Source organism: Cydia amplana, chromosome 9 (genome assembly GCF_948474715.1).
Source record: "Cydia amplana chromosome 9, ilCydAmpl1.1, whole genome shotgun sequence".
NCBI classification, from domain to species: domain Eukaryota; kingdom Metazoa; phylum Arthropoda; class Insecta; order Lepidoptera; family Tortricidae; genus Cydia; species Cydia amplana.
In genome coordinates, this window is record NC_086077.1 from 15462233 (window position 1) to 15481127 (window position 18895).

At 35.3% G+C, this 18895-nt stretch overlaps 2 protein-coding genes across 2 annotated transcripts in view; one reads left to right on the plus strand and one right to left on the minus strand.

Annotated features, from left to right (window-relative positions):
• Positions 1-18895, minus strand: part of LOC134651204 (nucleolar protein 12-like) — a 136064-nt gene that overhangs the window by 14220 nt on the left and 102949 nt on the right. The window contains exon 2 of the mRNA XM_063506272.1: positions 1838-1854. The gene's annotated coding sequence lies outside the window, so the exon portion shown is untranslated. The remainder of the gene's footprint in view (positions 1-1837; positions 1855-18895) is intronic.
• Positions 1-18895, plus strand: part of LOC134650854 (TATA-binding protein-associated factor 172) — a 60590-nt gene that overhangs the window by 6275 nt on the left and 35420 nt on the right. Inside the window, exon 3 of the mRNA XM_063505787.1 lies at positions 13799-13862. Within this exon, the coding sequence (XP_063361857.1) occupies positions 13799-13862 (64 nt within the window). The remainder of the gene's footprint in view (positions 1-13798; positions 13863-18895) is intronic.

Consider the following 18895-nt stretch of genomic DNA (forward strand, 5'->3'; position numbering starts at 1 on the left):
AGTTTAAACAGTTAAAGCACATAATTTGTTTGTTGTGAGGTGTTTAAAAATGAATGAATTTAACGTGAGAATGTGAAAAAGTTTACAAAATCGACTCGAGTTAAATTATGGACGACCTTGAACTTTCGTAGCAATGTTACTCAAAAACAAAAACATATATTTTTTAAATCAGATCCATAACCAAAAACACCGTGGTTGTGTTGTGTGAATGTGATAAAAGTAACTAGCTTATTTTGTTTTTCGTGTTACCTAGGTATATTATGTTTTGTGTTTGGCGCGGGCGCGGGCGACGGCTGTGCGGTGAGTTTGTTTGGACCGAAACAGGTGTGTTAACAATTTAGCACATCTTTCCATATAATTTAATTAAAAACATTATATCCATTTGTAAAATGAACTGCAGTTGGCGTCTATCGGTCGTCAAGATATTCGTAATACCGAAAATCTATGAGAGAGTTCAATGACCGGGTGGACGGAAACCGACATCTAGGTACTTTGCGACGGTTAATTGAATGTGTAGGTTTAGTTTTTGTTTTTTATTGTGAGTGAACACCCATAATACATAGCTACCAGCCGCCTCTGATCAAGAAATGATGTAATTGCTTTAGTATTTTGTTTGCAAATAATTCTCGATTTTATTTGGAAAGTGGACGCCAAAAAGGATCATCACTCCATTTGATGATCTTATTTCCATACAGAAGAACGTGAGTTTGAATCCGGGCTTGTAAAAATGAGTTGGTCTAAACGTACCAAGATTAAATAAAGCTCTTTAGACAATGCTAGTTCGAAGATGCAATCAATATAGAAATTAAATGTTTGTCTAACCACAATTTAAGGACTTATCAACGGCAACCAGCACACCAGCAGTGAACTATGCAACTACCCATAGGATAAAATTTTGCGAACGTTTAATCATAATCATAATCATAATCATTTTATTTTATCCATAAAACCAGTTTACCATTTAAGTTTACATGTTAACATTCTATTCATATTTTTTTAAATTTTTTACGTACATTATTAATTTTACGATTTTAATTATTGTGACAGACGATTTGGTGTAACCGACCCTAAAATTATTGACACTAGACATAATTTTAAATCTTGGGAACCATTGAGAGTCCTTAGGTATTAACCCGACTATATTTGGAAGCAGACGACGTCAACAAGGTTCATTATCCCCAATCAGCTCTGAATAGTCAATCATAATCACAATTTGCGCAACAAGGACATTCGGAGATGAACATATTTATGATTGAAAAGGAAAACTAGATCAATAATCCTGTTATCGTTTCTCAGTGTCAGATAAAGTCAAGTATTTGAAACGGGTTTGCGTTACCTATGAGAGTCAATAATAATCTAACGATAGATACATCACCTAAAGTCTATTTTTTTATTCGGTAGACTAAAATGGCATTTCATATACTTCGTTTTTTTAGCATTAGAAATTTGGTAAACAATCTTGATGTGTCTTTTAATTGAAAAAACACACTTTAAAAATAAGTTACGGTAAATATGTAACAATTATGAATCTAATACGATCTTTTATAGTCTTCTGCTTTCATAAGTAATAGTTATTGGTTTTTAAAAAGTGTTTTTCAATTAAAAGACATGTCAAAATCGCTTACCTTCTTTCAAGTTCTTTCTAATGCTAAAAAAACGAACTATAGTATGAAATGACATTTTATGTTCATACTATGAAATGTCATTTTAGTCTACCGAATAAAAAAATAGACTGTAGTTACCTACATATTCTGAAAAAACTTTTTATTTTCGAGTAAAAACCTCTTCAGTTCTAAAGGTAACATTGAATTTCAAATACATAATTTCAATTGATTATGTCTGCGGGAAATGGTCCTAAACCTGAACGCACTGTGGAGAATTACATAAAATTAGTAAAAATCAGTTGTTGAGATAGAAGTTTGTGGGATCATTATCGATAATACTCATTAGTATCCGAGGTGATTTTTAAATACGGATGATTAATTATTATCTCCAGTCTGACTAGTAAGTTATTCTACATATTTATCCCTCCTTTCGCTTGGCAAATTTCCCGGGACGGAAAATTTTAAATTTCATTTTAATAATTCCAACAACTCTTAAAAGGTGAATTCGTTTGATTTGAAGGCGATGAAAACTGTAGAAAGCTATCTAGGACAGGGCCGAGCAACGATGTAACATCGTCGCCCAAAGAAGGAATAATCTTTTCAAGATTCATGTTTGTTCGTAATTATGTATTCTAGTTCCTTTATTCCACTGATTGCTATATCATGTATACTTTTAATTTACCTCTAGTTATTATGTAATTATGTATTGAAATTATTTATGAACGTGGTTATTAACACAGAATAACTAATAGTTGTAATGAAGGCATTATTGTAATTGTAAAATTGAACACGCCTTTATACTGCATCCTTGGGACACGCCTCGCGGGTTGAGGTTTTTCTTCGTATTCAGTTTACTTTGCATTTCCTTTACTTGCAGTATTTTGGTCTGGGTCATACAGACCATTTTGTTTACTTAAGTAATGAAGAGGGGTTTGTAGGTTTCAATTTGGTCCTCCTAGGTAAGAAGATTTATTCGTTCGTATAAGTTTATAAGGATTACGGACGTTATAACGTCTAAAACGACAATCTTTCAAAAGTTATATCCGGGTATTCTGTTAGTATCAATCAATCTATTTATCCGACTACGGAAAGGGCTAGCCGTTTATGTTATGTCTTATGTAGTTAGTTATCTACGTATTTATCCACATAAATACGCATTATCCCACGATGTGTCGTATGTTCCACCGTAGCATGAAAACTCTTCAGCCGATTTTGGTGAATGAGGTGTCAAATGATTTAGGACGCGATAATGAGTTGTTTAGGAAATCATCCTTTGTCGGATTAAAGTTTTTTTCGGAGGTTTTGCTTATTGAGTATTATGGCTCCGTGGCTTTTAATGATTTTTTCTACTCCCTGGACTTTTATTTGTCATTTAAAGGGTCGTGCACACATCTTTAAAACCCTATCTTAAAGTTCCCTAAAAAGCATTTGTGCATACACGCAGTCTCTTTTTGGCTCTTTTACGATACTTTGTGTAATGGCCATTTAAAAAATACATTGTTGGCAACCTTATAATCGTAACACACTGTCGCACCGCAACGCGACCTTGGTTCGTCGCACCCATAAGTGAGAGCGAGAAAGAAATATATCTTTCTCGCTCTCGCTTATGGGTGTGAATGTCATATCTGACAAATAAGTGAACCATAGACATGTTTTTTTTTTATTTCATTCATTCTTTTCCCGCTCGTACCCTCCATTCTTTGCTACTTCTTGAATATTATGAATCTTGAATATGAATACTATTGTGCCTGTCGAATGAAAACTTAACCTTTGTGTTAAAAAACAGTGTGTCTTTCAAGTTAAAATGGATGAAGACAAAAACTTAGTGTCTACGCCTGAAGAAATATCAGTAATAGCACAAGAATCACTAAAAACAGGTAGATACCGTAGGTAGAAGTCCGCTAGATGACATGAAAAATATTTGTTAAATTTACAATTTTATTTTAAAGTGTTTGGTCGTAGAAAAAGTATTGTATGCAACGTTGTTTAATTGAGTCAAAAAATACTCGTGGCGTCTTTATTAACAATTTTCGGCTTCGCCTCAAATTGTTACTCACGCCACTCGCCTTTTTTGACCCCTCTTAAACAACGGTTGCATAAAATACTATTGCCAACGTCGAGGAAAAGTCATTTTTTCTAATCTCTAAATGCGTAAACAAATACATTTGTAGCCAGAGGATGCTATAAGGATAATGACAATCATGCAACGTCTTCATCAGCCCGCCGATCTGAGATCTGAGGGTCTACCGCGAACGACGTTCGACGTGTTGTCTCTCTGTCGCACTTGTAAATTCGTACGTAAGTGTGACAGGGAGGCAACACGTCGAACGTGGTTCGCGGTAGGCCCTCGAGCTCGATTATGCGAATCGTTTAGCGGTCGATTTGTATTCGATCCGGCGCCGGCGCTGCACGCTGCATTGTTCTCGTGCTCTTGCATATTTGGGATGTGCAATTAAAGTAAGGATCCGGAAAATTGAAATGTCTGGTTGAATTAATTAAATCAATTACTTTGAACTTTGTGACAAGAATGTATATAGTTTACATACTTAGTCTGTCTCGGTCTTAACTCATAAAAAACCGTATATACAGGGTGCTTCCTGTAACAGGAGCAATAAATTAAACAATAGGCTGCACTCCTCAAACTGACCAACATTTGTTCAGCAACTTTTGAAAATAACTCATGTTTTGATTTTTGTTACACTTTAAAGTTTATTCTAAGACGCAATGTATTGCAAATTTTGTTATGTTTAAAGCGTGACAAGCTTGGAGGATATAATCAAACGGAGACGCCATGTCTGTAATTTTCTGTACAAAACAGTCTGCCGATTTTTGCGGGGGAGGGGAACGTCAAATGTATGCGTAACGTAAAAATAGCCATGTCAGATAAACGTCAGTCCATACATTGTGTATGACCGTTGGCCGCCTATTTTCGACAGAGGGGAAAGCCTGTTAATGGCTACTCCGTTTAGTTGTATCCTCCAAGGTGACAAGCAACGTCAAACACACTGATGTCAGCGTACATTGAAGGCAATATTTATTTTGTATGAAAAAGAGGAAGTCTAAAGGATTCATAATTTTTAAAAGTTGCTGAACAAATGTTGGTCAGTTTGAGGAGTACAGCCTTTGGTTTAATTTATTGCTCCTGTTACAGGAAGCACCCTGTATGTCAGAGGTGCTATTGCCTCTATCCTAGAAAATACAGCCCTAGTCCTAAATATAGTCCTAGAAAATAAACGAAGTGATAAGCTCCTCCTTTTGAGATTTGAAAGTCTGTTAAAAAAATATGGTTGTCTGTAAAGTCGATTTACGGACGATAATTTTGCGTGATAACGTCATAAGAAAACATTGATGAAAAATTGCATAGGTACTTTTATACGTTACCATGGAGATCTGTCCACAATGTGACACTTTTTCGTGTATGCCGCCGGTGTTCATCGATTTATCACGATTTATTACGTTATCACGTCAATAGAAAGACAGTAGGGGTTTAGTGTAACTGTAGAGAAACGATTTGGAAACGGATGGCGCAGTTCCTTCTTTAACAGTCAGAGAACGGGACACACGGGAACGGGGAACATATTTCTTGCATATCAATCTAATACCTTTAAACGAGCAATTCTTGCATATTTATCTTATACCTTTAAACGAGCAATTCTTGTATATTTATTTATTTATATGTACGGCTCTAACGATTTCGATGAAATTTGGAATTTGGTATGGGGTTTTTGGGGGCAAAAAATCGATCTAGGTCTTATCTCTGGGAAATTGCAAATTTTTGAGATTTTATATGTTTTCCGAGCAAAGCTCGGTCTCCCATGGTCTCCCAGATATTAATAGGTAGGTATTTAGAATGTGTTAGGTGTTGACATCCGATTTTATTAAAGAATTTAAATAACAAAGGAAGAGCAAAGACCAATTAAGGCTAAAGGGGCCCACTGATTACCAGTCCGCCGGACGATATCGGCCTGTCAGTTGTTCGGAACTGTCAACTTTTTGTTCTAACTGACAGGCCTATATCTTCCGGCGGACTGTTAATCAGTGGGCCCCTTAACACTAAATGCATATTGGTACAGTTTAACTGTACAGTCGACGTCAAAGAGAAATTTACAGCCAAAGTAACAAAAAAATGTTTACACGACCTAAATGCTATGACAACTAAGTCGTGTAAATAATTTTTTGTAACGTTAGTCGTAAAGATCTCTTTGACGTCGACTGTACAATCGGATACCGTCTGTCATCATACTAATATATTGTTTTACCTATTGAAAATAGGAATGCAAAACACATTTCGCCTGACATTAGTGAATTTCTGTTATCTCGCTTGTTACAAAGTTAAATGACCCGCGAATTCGACCGGTCGTCTACAGTTTACGCAATTGTGTTGACTGCTGTCGAGGCAATGTTGCTATTAAATGTATAGCCATCAATGTTATCGGATTTTGATATTGTACCTATAGATATGATGTTTATAATAATCTTTTTTAGGGTTCCGTACCTCAAAAGGAAAAAACGGAACCCTAATAGGATCACTCGCGTGTCTGTCCGTCCGTCTGTCACAGCCTATTTTCTCCGAAACTGCTGGACCAATTAAGTTGAATATGTAAGTTTGTGACCCAAAGATGGACGTGTAACGTAAATAAATGTATCCTAAATATGTAGGCCATTTTTGGGGAGTAAATGAGAAAATTAAAAAATAAAGTTTTTCAAACTATATCGTGTTACATGCAGGGACCGGAACCGGTTACCTTAACCGGGGTTTTTCATAAGGTTATTTTAGAAGTGGTTATAAAAACCCCTACCATAACGGTAACCGTCTGATAAGGTAACACTTTGATTCGGTAACCGTATCAGATCGAGTTAACCCCTGTTACCGGTAACCGAAATAAAAACCCCGTCTATGCTGTTACCTCATAATAAGGTTTTGAACCAGTTCAAACGATTGTAAACTTTACGCAGACTTAAATTCAACTTATTATTGAATAACCGTGGTTGGCATGGGCGGTCTATGAAGCCTCCAGCACAAACAAGTTTTTTTGCCGGTAACTTCGCTTATTGTCAATTCAAACAATATTGCACTTTGAGTCCTTAAGCTAAAATTGAAAACAAGTGAGCGATTACAGTATTATTTTTAGAACGACAGCCGCGGCGCAGCGCGGCCATTCCTTTGTTTATCTTTACACCTGTGTGTTCCTATTGTTTTTGTCAATTCTAGTTTAGAAATTTTTAGAAAAGGGGTTGCAAGTAAACAACATCCTATCCTAGTAATATCTGCTATTATTTAGATATATTTTATGCTACTTAGATTATTATTTTTATTTTCGGGTTCACACTTGATATGTACCTACAGATTAAAGACTGATTTAAAGAAAAATTTTCACCTAACTAGTAATTTTACTGGTACCTAGTTAGGTATAATTTATCTTAAGTGATTTAAAAAAAAAACACTTTGTGATAAAGATACATGCGCTAGCGGATTGTGGTAGATATTTTACCATTGTTAACAAATGACATATGTACTAGTTATTATGAGCTTATTTTATAATAAGCAATTAAAGTCTATTTTTTTATTCGGTAGACTAAAATGACATTTCATAGTATGAAATGAAATGACACATGATGTTCATACTACGAAATGTCATTTTAGTCTACCGAATAAAAAATAGACTTTAGTTTAAAATGTTTTCAGATGCGGTGAGTTGTATGAGCTAAGTCGTAATTTATCTTGTACCGCTTAATGCAGCGATCAGAAAATATATATCTATAGCAGTTATAAACTTATTTTAATACTACAAATCTTTCATTAATACCAGGGGGCTCAGCACGGTTCCATTTTTATCGACTATCACTATGCCCGTCACTATCGCACTTACATACTTGTTAGAACGTGACAGGCATGGTGATAAACGATAAAAATGCGACCGTGCTACTAGGGCAGAATTCATTATACATATTCATTGGGTATCTATAACATTGGTAGGTGAAATAGTTTTGATTAAATTAAATAGATACATAATTACATACATACTTAGTGTTGGGCATTCAAGAATAAAATCATTATTTAAATAAGAATTCCTAAGTCAAGTCAAATTATTCAAATAATTTTGACGGGAATAAAATCAATCAACGGAAATGAAAAAATTGAATAAGAATAATCTCATTCTTAATCAAATAAATATAATCATGATTTTATATTCTAAATAATATTCCTGGATTAAACATGTAGTATGGGTGCCGTATAGGCGTTACGTATAGATAGAAGTAAATTAGACAAGAAACTATTATGTTTCTTGACTAATGTATACCTGATTTTATGCAATAAAATCTTACAAATTTAATTTACTGCCGTATAGTCTTGGTATTGGACGATACCCGTATTTATTTTAATGTGATAACTAAATCATCAGGTACAATTCAGCTGCTCTGAACGGATGGTGGATAGCGAAACTCTTCAATGGCTGTGCCTAAATTAATGTAAAAAATAAAAAACCGGCCAAGTGCGAGTCTGACTCGCGCAGGAAGGGTTCCGCACCATTACGCAAAAACCAGCAAATAAATCACGTTTGTTGTATGGAAGCCCCACTTAGATATTTATTATATGCTGTTTTTAGTATTTGTTGTAATAGCAGCAACAGAAATTAATTATTTGTGAAAATTTCAACTGCCTAGCTATCACGGTTCAAGAGATACAGCCTGGTGACAGACAGACGGATAGAGGAGTCTTAGTAATAGGGTCCCGTTTATACCCTTTGGGTACGGAACCCTGAAAAAGATGTTTTTAAAGGTAGGATAAGGAATGGCTTGATATGGTGTATTCCTATTTCTCCCCGCCGGGCACAGATGGGAATAGGCGCTTCATTTAAATCATTCCCATATGTCCCCGCCTCATGTATCGCGGCGATCACGTTGGGCAGGAACAAATGGGGAAAATACTCATGATTTTTTTCTGTTTTCGAATTATGTTTATAATTCGTTTTTTTTTAGCATTAGAAAGAACATGAAAGAAGGTAAGCGATTTTGACATGTCTTTTAATTGAAAAACACTTTTTAAAAACCATAACTATTACTTATGAAAGCAGAAGACTATAAAAGATCGTATTAGATTCATAATTGTTACATATTTACCGTAACTGTGCTTTTCAATTAAAAGAGACATCAAGATTGTTTACCTTATTTCTAATGCTAAAAAAAACGAACTATAGTATGTGGTTTCAGTATCCGAGTTACTACCAAGACTTATGGTGTTTTTAAAAGCTCTTCTGATATTTAAAATTTGCATTTATTATTTAGACGGAAATTAACAGGTATATCGTTTGACACAACGCTTGCCGCACGTGTTTAGCAAATGCTGACAAAGAATTCACCACGCCACGACTTAATCCTATTGTTATTGCCAATGAGTAATAAATGACGGTCTCAAGTGCAAACACGCCTGCAACTTTCTGCAAATCTATTTAATTATAGTGATAAGCGTAGGACTCTTTTCTTACCTGCAGTAATTTACTATCTCATTCACTTTCCGTAGGTGTGAAAGAGATAGCATACGTAAGACCTCAAGGCTGGTAGGAATAATAAACAAAATACATACTTAATACGCAAAGAAATATACATTGAACCATCATAATTATAATTTCGCAGTTTACTTTCTATGTAGCTTCATTATAAAATTATCATCACCGTTTCGAAGGCTTCAAAAAATTCAAATCAATCCGACCATTGAAAAGAGGGGTGAAATTCATTTTACTATCTATATACATTGTACTACATATAATATGACGTATAATATGACCAAATAAATGCCATTTAACCTTGTTACCACTAACTCATGTATCTACAATTACATCAATTAGTCATGACACGGCAGAGTACTGATAACAATACTGTAGTGTAGTACAATAATAAGGCTTTATTGTTGTCACTATGACTCTCACCGCATTCTGCTTAATCCTAAATATCCTAATACAATAGAAAATACCACGACCTTTAAACATTCGGTGCACTTGCGTTGTAGCGCGTGCCAGCGGAGCGCAGCGTTTCGATTTAAATACGGATGTTGCTTCGCCTGTGTAGGTATATTTATTATCTTCATGTTATTAGGTACTAGGAAGTGCAAATAATTGACTTCATACATGAAAGATATTTTGCAGATTTTGTTCAATAGTCACCTTCAACAACACGAGAGTAATCTAGAGCAGAGTTGGGCAAAAAATAACTTGAATAAGAATAAGAATAAAAACAGAAATTTCATTCTTATTCCAATCGATTTGAATAAGAATAATTCTTGCACTCGTTATTTTAGAATAAATAGAAAGTGAATAAATCATGACACGACGACACAAGTAAATAAAGTAAATAAAGTAAATAAAGTATATAAAGTATATAAAGTATATAAAGTAAATAAAGTAAATAAAGTAAATAAAGTAAATAAAGTAAATAAAGTACATAAAGTACATAAAGTACATAAAGTAAATAAAGTAAAGAAAGTAAATAAAGTAAATAAAGTAAATAAAGTAAATAATGTAAATAAAGTAAATAAAGTAACTAAAGTAACTAAAGTAACTAAAGTAACTAAAGTAACTAAAATTTTTTATTATAATTTATGCAAGCCGTTATTATCTATTATATTTTGATTTAATTTCATTTCTTTTTAATTTCAATTAATTTATTTATATTTTGCTACAAAATGACATTGTATAGTTTATAGAGCATAATACTAACAATATTTTATAAGGCATAGTCGTAAGTACTAACAAAAAATGATCCCTGATGGTCCTGTAATAAATGAATTTATTATTATTATTATAAAGTAACTAAAGTAAATAAAGTAAATAAAGTAAATAAAGTACATAAAGTACATACAGTAAATAATGTAAATAAAGTAAATAAAGTAAATAAAGTAAATAAAGTAAATAAAGTAAATAAAGTAAATAAAGTAAATAAAGTAAATAAAGTAAATAAAGTAAATAAAGTAAATAAAGTATATAAAGTAAATAAAGTAAATAAAGTAAATAAAGTAAATAAAGTAAATAAAGTAAATAAAGTAAATAAAGTAAATAAAGTAAATAAAGTAAATAAAGTAAATAAAGTAAATAAAGTAAATAAAGTAAATAAAGTAAATAAAGTAAATAAAGTAAATAAAGTAAATAAAGTAAATAAAGTAAATAAAGTAAATAAAGTAAATAAAGTAAATAAAGTAAATAAAGTACATAAAGTACATAAAGTACATAAAGTAAAGAAAGTAAATAAAGTAAATAAAGTAAATAAAGTAAATAAAGTAAATAAAGTAAATAAAGTAAATAAAGTAAATAAAGTAAATAAAGTAAATAAAGTAAATAAAGTAAATAAAGTAAATAAAGTAAATAAAGTAAATAAAGTAAATAAAGTAAATAAAGTAAATAAAGTAAATAAAGTAAATAAAGTAAATAAAGTAAATAAAGTAAATAAAGTAAATAAAGTAAATAAAGTAAATCAAATACATAAAAAAAAAAAAATAAATAAACAAAATAAATAAAATAATCAAAATAAATTATATAAATAAAATTAACAAAATTAATGACAAATAAAATAAATGAAATAAGTAAAATAAACAAAATAAAAAAATAGACAAAATAAGTAAAATAAACAAAAACATTAAAATAAACAAAAACATTAAAATAAGCAAAATTAAAAAAAAAATACAAAAATAACAAAATAAACTATTAGTTCTATTAATAAATTAACTTTTTCTTTTAGTAGGTATTTGACTGACGGCACATCAGAATACGAATGTAGCAAACCAATAAGCAACCGATAATAAAGGTTACCATAACTGAATAAAAACCGGTTAAAAACCCCTAACAAAAACCCTAACGCGATGGGGTTTTGAGATTAACTCGGTTAAAGGTTAAGGTTACCGTTTCAATAAGCTTACCGTTACAATCAGGTAACAGTATGATAGGGTTACCGAATGATACGGTAACCGAATTGATTGGGTTACCGAATGGATAGGATTAAGCGTAAAGAGGGGTTTTCCGGTCCTTGGTTACATGTTACATATGAAATGAAAGAGCTCATTGTAAGAATCTCAAATATTTTTAGGATAAATAGTTTAGCAGTTATTCAAGAAAATAGGCAAAAAATGAGCCCCCCCTATCTCCGAAATGAGTCTATAATTTTGAAAAAAAAAATACACAAAATAATTCTTTACCTATAGATGACAGGAAAACCTATTAGAAATAGCGTGAGTCGGACTTAATGTACGGAACCCTTGGAACCCGAGTCCGACTCGCACTTGGCCGGTTTCTTTCTGTTTGATTGATTTATTAAAATTTATAAAATAGTCAATACAGCAAAAATTCTTACATAATAATTATAATATAATATATACGCGTTTCTGTTGCATAATGACCCGTGCTATCAGCCGCACTTTGACCTTAGGCAATTTTTGTGGGATGATGGGAGCTGATGTAGTAAAAATACATACCTACTCATCCTATACGGATCTAGGTAATGTACCAGTGATTATGGCAAACTTTCGTTTATCCCGACTCACGCATTTTGCAAATCAAATGTTTCATTTTGAATTCGATATGACGCCGAAAATTGAATTTGCAATGCAACATGGACCCTCGATCTCGAGCAGATTTATCCATAAAAGCAACAATGGCATTCCTTCTCTCACAATGGAGATGCATCTCGACGGAAAATAGAATCTGACGTAAGTTAAACTGTTCCACTTATGTCGGTCGATTAAATCCTTAGACTCTGACGTACATGGAATTTCATATAAGTATTCGAATGTGAAGAGAATAAGTATGTTTATACTGCTTTTATTTTCAGTTTTAAGACTTTTAAGTGGAAACAGACATAAATCATTCAACCAGGTCAGGGGCTGGGCCATAAAAACACACGCACATGGTGTGTCAGAATCGATTTGATCCCGTCGTTCTAAAAGCATGAGAGATTCGTCATGTCGAGGTATCAAAATATCGTTAAAGATACAGAGAGTTTGGCAAAAGTCGAGATAACTATGACGCATTTATATTGTAGGGTCGACTACAAAGAGATGTATCCACTTTTTCACTTTATTACAATGCAATAAGGTGAAAAAGTGGATACATCTCTTTGTAGTCGACCGACGTACCGCGGTGCCTACTTTTGAAGACGTAGAACAGATCCCCTTGGAACGTGTTTGTGGAGATGACCCTATCTCGACAAGTGACGTTTTTATGATCGACAAAGACTTTTCGCCACATATATATTTAGAGAGCGGTGTTGTGTGTTTAAAAATTCGGTTTCTATCAAGGTTCTCCTATTTGAGAATATCGCATTATTAGTAATGTGCTAATTAATGTCAAAATACCCTTTGGAAAAGAAAAACATCTGCCCTGAGAAAAGCCAGCAGTGAACTGTGCATTTGTGTGTCCATGGTACTAACAGCAACTCTTAGCTGACCTTTGGTGGACCTTATATCTTTGCAATAAGATTTACGAACTCTCAGTGAACAGTGTGGACGATGGTACAATAGGCATACCTAATGGTTATGCTTTCGCACAGTAGTTTTACTGCTTATCCGTAAATCAGTCTGTAAGCCAGTCGGTAAATCCTGAATAATTCATGGGTGGCCTTATAAATAATTTCAGTGTCTCGGCCTAGCAGGTAACATACGTTTTGGTGAACTGCGCACTACTGTTTCGATCTTTAAAACATGATCATCATGACAGGATAGAAATGGTATCAATAATTAATAATGAGTGTACCGCTTTCCTCACTCATAACGACGATTGGACAAAGAAGGATTTTCGGTTGAATTTATTTTACATATTTTGATTAACTTATCTACAGGTTTTTGATATGGTCAGGTGTGAGCTAGGTAATCCAAGTTAATACGATAACTGATTTTAATTTAGCTCTAAATTTAAATTTAAAGCAGTGACATTTTTACAATAGTTAAAGTATGCCTATCAGATTGTGTTAGATAAGCACCTTTGCGTGTAATGCTACATTCGCCAAAAGTCACCATGCCGCTAAATGTCATAGACGCTACTTTCCATATGCTATGCGCTTCTGTAATTGTTACTTTTTACCCGACAGCGCGACACAAAAAAGGATAATGTGTTTATGTCGCATAAAATCAAGCTGATACACACCAGAAGCCTGTAACAGCAACTAGGGATTTGCTATGTTTTTATCTGAATATTTTTTATTTTTGGTTCCAGGCAGTGGAAGCGATTCTGACGAACGTTCCACAATGGCATCCCCCGCCCTTCACCGGCAAGAAAGGTCAGTACTATTGGAATTTTAAAACTTGTACGTTTTCCCAACCAGACCCCATGGAGCTACCATGCACAAACTATATTTTGTCAAAGGACTGTCTCCTTTCAAACATATACAGAATCATACTATCTATTGTCTTACACTACTACTAGCACCCAAAAGAAAAGGATGAGTATAGTTTTCCAGGTTCTTACTGACTGACAAATTGGTTTGACCAACTATACTTAATAATTTATGACATGCTTTCAACTGCGGTTCCATTTTTTTAGGTTGCCTTATTAAAAAGTTGTTCCAGTCCATTGGTTGCCTAGATTTTAGATGTAAATAAATAGATTTTATATGTAACTTTACGGCCGGTACCGACGGACTGCAACTCGACTGCAACTTGTCAAAATTGCAGTCGGGTTGCAGTCCGTCTGCATCGGCCCTTAGTTTAGTATGGCCATCTTAACACATTTTAGCCATTCAGGATCACGGTCCTAAAATCACCCAGTATGTTTTAGAATAAGCTTCTATTGGCATTGTAGACCATTGCCCTGTTTATCAAAAGCTTGTAACTTGTAATACAAGTGGAAGTCCCTTTTTGACAGCTTTTGTTAGAAACGGACTTCCACTTGTATTACAAGTTACAAGCTTTTGATAAACAGGGCACATGTCTGCCATTGTGGGCCATTGGATTGTAAAACACTTGTTTTGTTCTGTTTAACAGTGTTGTTTCAAATCGGCTGCGGTTCTACGGTCAATTGGTTTATTAGATACGGTTCGCGGTATTTTTTTGTAGTTGCCTATTAAACAAGTGTTGTTACTAATTTACTGAATACATTTGAAAAGTTTTAAAGTTAGTAGAGTAGATTAAAGGGGAACCCGCCTTGTACAGTCAGCATCAAAAGTAGCGTGTCAGACTTGTCCAATCGCCATCAGATATATCGTAGCGGCCGAGGCGCTCGCAAATATCTGAACACGCCTCTATTGTCAAGGCGTTAGAGTGCGTGTTCAGATATTTTTGAGCACCTTGGCCGCTCCGATATATCTGATGGCGACTGTCCAATAGCTTAACAAAAAGATATATAGTCTCTTTATACAGAACAATTAGTTTGTAACAAATATTTTTTAACGCGAACTGTAGAGATTCATCTCCATTTAGAAAAGTATTCCAGGGTGGCAGATAATTTTGATGCATTGTTTCATCCGCTAATATTGATGCCGACTACAGGACACCATCGTCGAAATTATTAACGATTTGTAAACCTTATGGCAACGTCACAAGGCCTATGGTTGGTCAGTTTTTTGGCTCCTCTACACGATGGGCCAGCGCCGGCCACTCCAAGGGACGCAGCCATGCGGTAGAATGAGATAACAATATCACTTGCTCCCTCTAACGCATAAATGCGTCCCTTGGAGTGGCCGGCGCTGGCCCATCGTGTAGAGGAGCCATTTGCTATTGGTAATTCGAACAGTTAAAAACCGGAAAGGATCCGTTCGCTAATGACTGTGGGTGTGGGAAAATGTAAGGGAGCGGGGATTTTATTAGTTAGTTCAATACCAACTAGTTAAAGGAAATACCAAAAATGAAATGCTGTCATAAACACACACGACAAAACCAAAAGTTTTTACTTTTTATTCGTATGTAATTCCGATTCGTGGTTTCAACGTGGTCTCATAATTCTACCCTGCACTACCAGGTGGGTCAAAATTCTTTTCGTTGTCTTGGTTCTGACCACTTTGTGACGCTTCTATTAAATAAAAATAAATTAGTGCTATTGCATGTCTGTCTAGCTGTAGTAGTTCTCTTGAGAAGAAATAAAAACTAAATTTCACCCCATACAAGAAGCTACACTCGGTCACATTTTTTGGGGACAGAAAACAAGTCAACGAAAATAATTTTGACCCAGGTACAGTCGCCATCAGATATATCGGAGCGGCCAAGGTGCTCAAAAATATGTGAACAAGCACTTTAACGACTTGACAATGGAGGCGTGTTCAGATATTTGTGAGCGCCTTGGCCGCACCGTTATATCTGATGGCGACAGTACAGTAGGCCAAGAAAGTGGTCTACCAGTTTTGACAAAAGTTTCTGCGAGATCTAACGATCGCTAAGGTTGACTATTCTAACGGAGTTAAAAGTAGATCGACCTTGTTGTCTCACGACGTTCTAACGAACCTCAACCGTAGGGTGGTAGACCACATTTTTGGCCGACTGTACCAGGCGTAGATTTAGCAAAGATCTCCAAACCAGGGATCGGATACCGGTATTCTTTGTACGGGAACGGAAACGGTATTTTTTCGTTCTTTGCTAATTACTTCATTTCTAATTGGGCAATCTAATAACACGAAGACGTAACCCAGAAACACAACTGAGTCCTACATTTCGAGTATAAAATAATTCGAAAAATAAGGTTATTTCTAAGTTTTTGCAAAAAACCGGTTCCGATCCCTGCTCCAAACTGTGCTGCTATTGTCCTCTGGCTGACGGTTCAGAAAAACAACATGAAATAAGTATTCACCCTACTGCTTAATTGATTAGAATGTGAATAAAACCGCGGCACACACGCCCGTGTCGTTATAAAAGCATGGGGGTTATCGCACTCGCGGTACATCGCCGAGGATTTCCTCATTGGCGTCGATTGGTGCGGATATAATCGGGCACGGCGTGGAAACGGTTGCAATTCAGATCGGGGCCCGTATTACACACTGTTTAATGAAAACTCGTAACATACTTAGCTGAAGTATAATAAAGTTTTTCTACTCCCGCACTTTTATTTGTCATTTAAAGGGTCGTGCACACACCTTTAAAGCCCTATCTTATAGTTGTCAAGACTAGTCTTTAGTCTATTCCCCAAAAAAGAATTCATGCATACACGTAGTATCTTTTTGGCACTTTTACAATACTTTGTGTAATGGCCACTTAAAAAATACATTGTTGCCAACCTTATAGCCGTCACACACTGTCGCACCGCAACGCGACCTTGGTTCGTCGCACCCATAAGTGAGAGCGAGAAAGAAATATATCTTTCTCGCTCTCGCTTATGGGTGTGAATGTCACATAAGTGAACCATAGACATGTTTTTTTTTTAATTTCATTCATTCTTTTCCCGCTCGTACCCTTCATTTTTTGCTACTTCTTGAATATTGTGAATCTTGAATATGAATACTATTGTGCATGTCGAATGAAAACTTAACTTTTGTGTTAAAAAACAGTGTGTCTTTCAAGTTAAAATTGATGAAGACAAAAACTTAGTGTCTACGCCTGAAGAAATATCAGTAATAGCACAAGAATCACTAAAAACAGGTAGATACCGTAGGTAGAAGTCCACTAGATGACATGAAAAATATTTGTTAAATTTACAATTTTATTTCAAAGTAAGTGTTTGGTCGTAGAAAAAGTATTTTATGCAACGTTGTTTAACTGAGTCAAAAAATACTCGTGGCGTCTTTATTAACAATTTTCGGCTTCGCCTCAAATTGTTACTCACGCCACTCGCCTTTTTTGACCCCTCTTAAACAACGGTTGCATAAAATACTATAATCGTAAGAAGAGTGGTGAATAATATAAAAATTTTACCTTCCAATAAAATTATTATTATGTTTCCTTCCACGTCTGAGATCTTCATTGAGAGCGTAACGCCTCCGGTGACCGATAGATGCCGCTAGCGTCTATGTAGTCGCTCCGCCGCCTCGCCGTGACGTAGTTCCGCTTCCCTTTCCTGCAAACAGACGCCCGCCCCCCGCCACTCGCCGCCGCTATGTCATTGTTGAGGAGAAGTACCGTCGGTATAAAAGTAGCCTAGTAGCCTGCCAGGAAGGCATTACTCAGATCTCAGACGTGGAAGGAAACATAATAATAATTTTATTGGAAGGTAAAATTTTTATATTATGTGTTCCGTTCCACGTCTGAGATCTTCATTGAGACCTGTTTATTATCTCCTGGTGGCGAGTCAGCGGGCGCGCAAGCGTTAGGGCTACACCTACTGTCATATAACTCAGAGAAAGAATAAATATATACGCCTTATTGCAACCCATGAAATCACAATAACTCGTTATAATGATGCATTACAGGAAATTGAGAATTTAAACTGTAATCCCAGGTTCGAATCTGACGTTAAACTGGTTTGAGAGATTTCTCATTCGAAATCGCATCCAATCCGCAGAATCTCGGCGATAGGATCGTCTAAAGAAAGAGTCATGTTCCCAATTAACTTAAGCCAAAATATCGCTAAGTAATTGGATAGTTTTCCAGCTAATTTAGTGATTAAGTACATCATGGATCGAAAGCAATCGTAGGCGAGGCCGGATTGGACGAGACTAAGGAAATAAGCGCAGTGTCCCTAACATTTTGTGTAATTCTCACAAGTTGACGTACCCAGACTACCTACTGGGTCTATACTTTATTCCGAAGCTTCTAGAGAGTCCAGTCGGTGAGACACGTTATCTGGTTTAGAACCGAATTTCGGACACAAAATAATAGCGTCAAAGTTATCTGTGTAATTGCCTGGGCTACAGTGTAGTAGGGTAAGGTCATTGACCCTGCGGCCTGATGCTAACAGTAAAGGTGCGGCAGCTCATCTATATAGGTACGTTGTAGGATTATTCAAGTTAGGGCAAGTAATTTGAATAAGATTTCTCGCGTCCCAAGCTGGTGGTTTGGGAGGCGCTGGTCTCGCTATTAATGACGATGGAAGAAGGCATAGTGTCCGATAGTGGTTCACATACAGCACTTGTTACAGGCTTCTGAACAAGTATCATTCTGAAAGCTAACATGGAGAATAGAAATAGATGTCTGAGATAGCTTGCTACTTCACTGGGTATTAGAGGTACCTGGCAGTCGATCTCATTTTTGATGCACCATGAAGATCATTTCTACATTGTGGGCGTACAGCGACCTCGACAAGGGGACGATCTAGGGAGTGCTCCCCGGTACTGGTTTTCTAGACAACCAGTACCGGAACCGGAAATACCCGGTTATCGCCGGCTCGGTGTTGGAGAGTCCTATCTGACAGGAGCTACGCCTCGATTCTTAAGGTCGTTGACTTGTAAGGGAT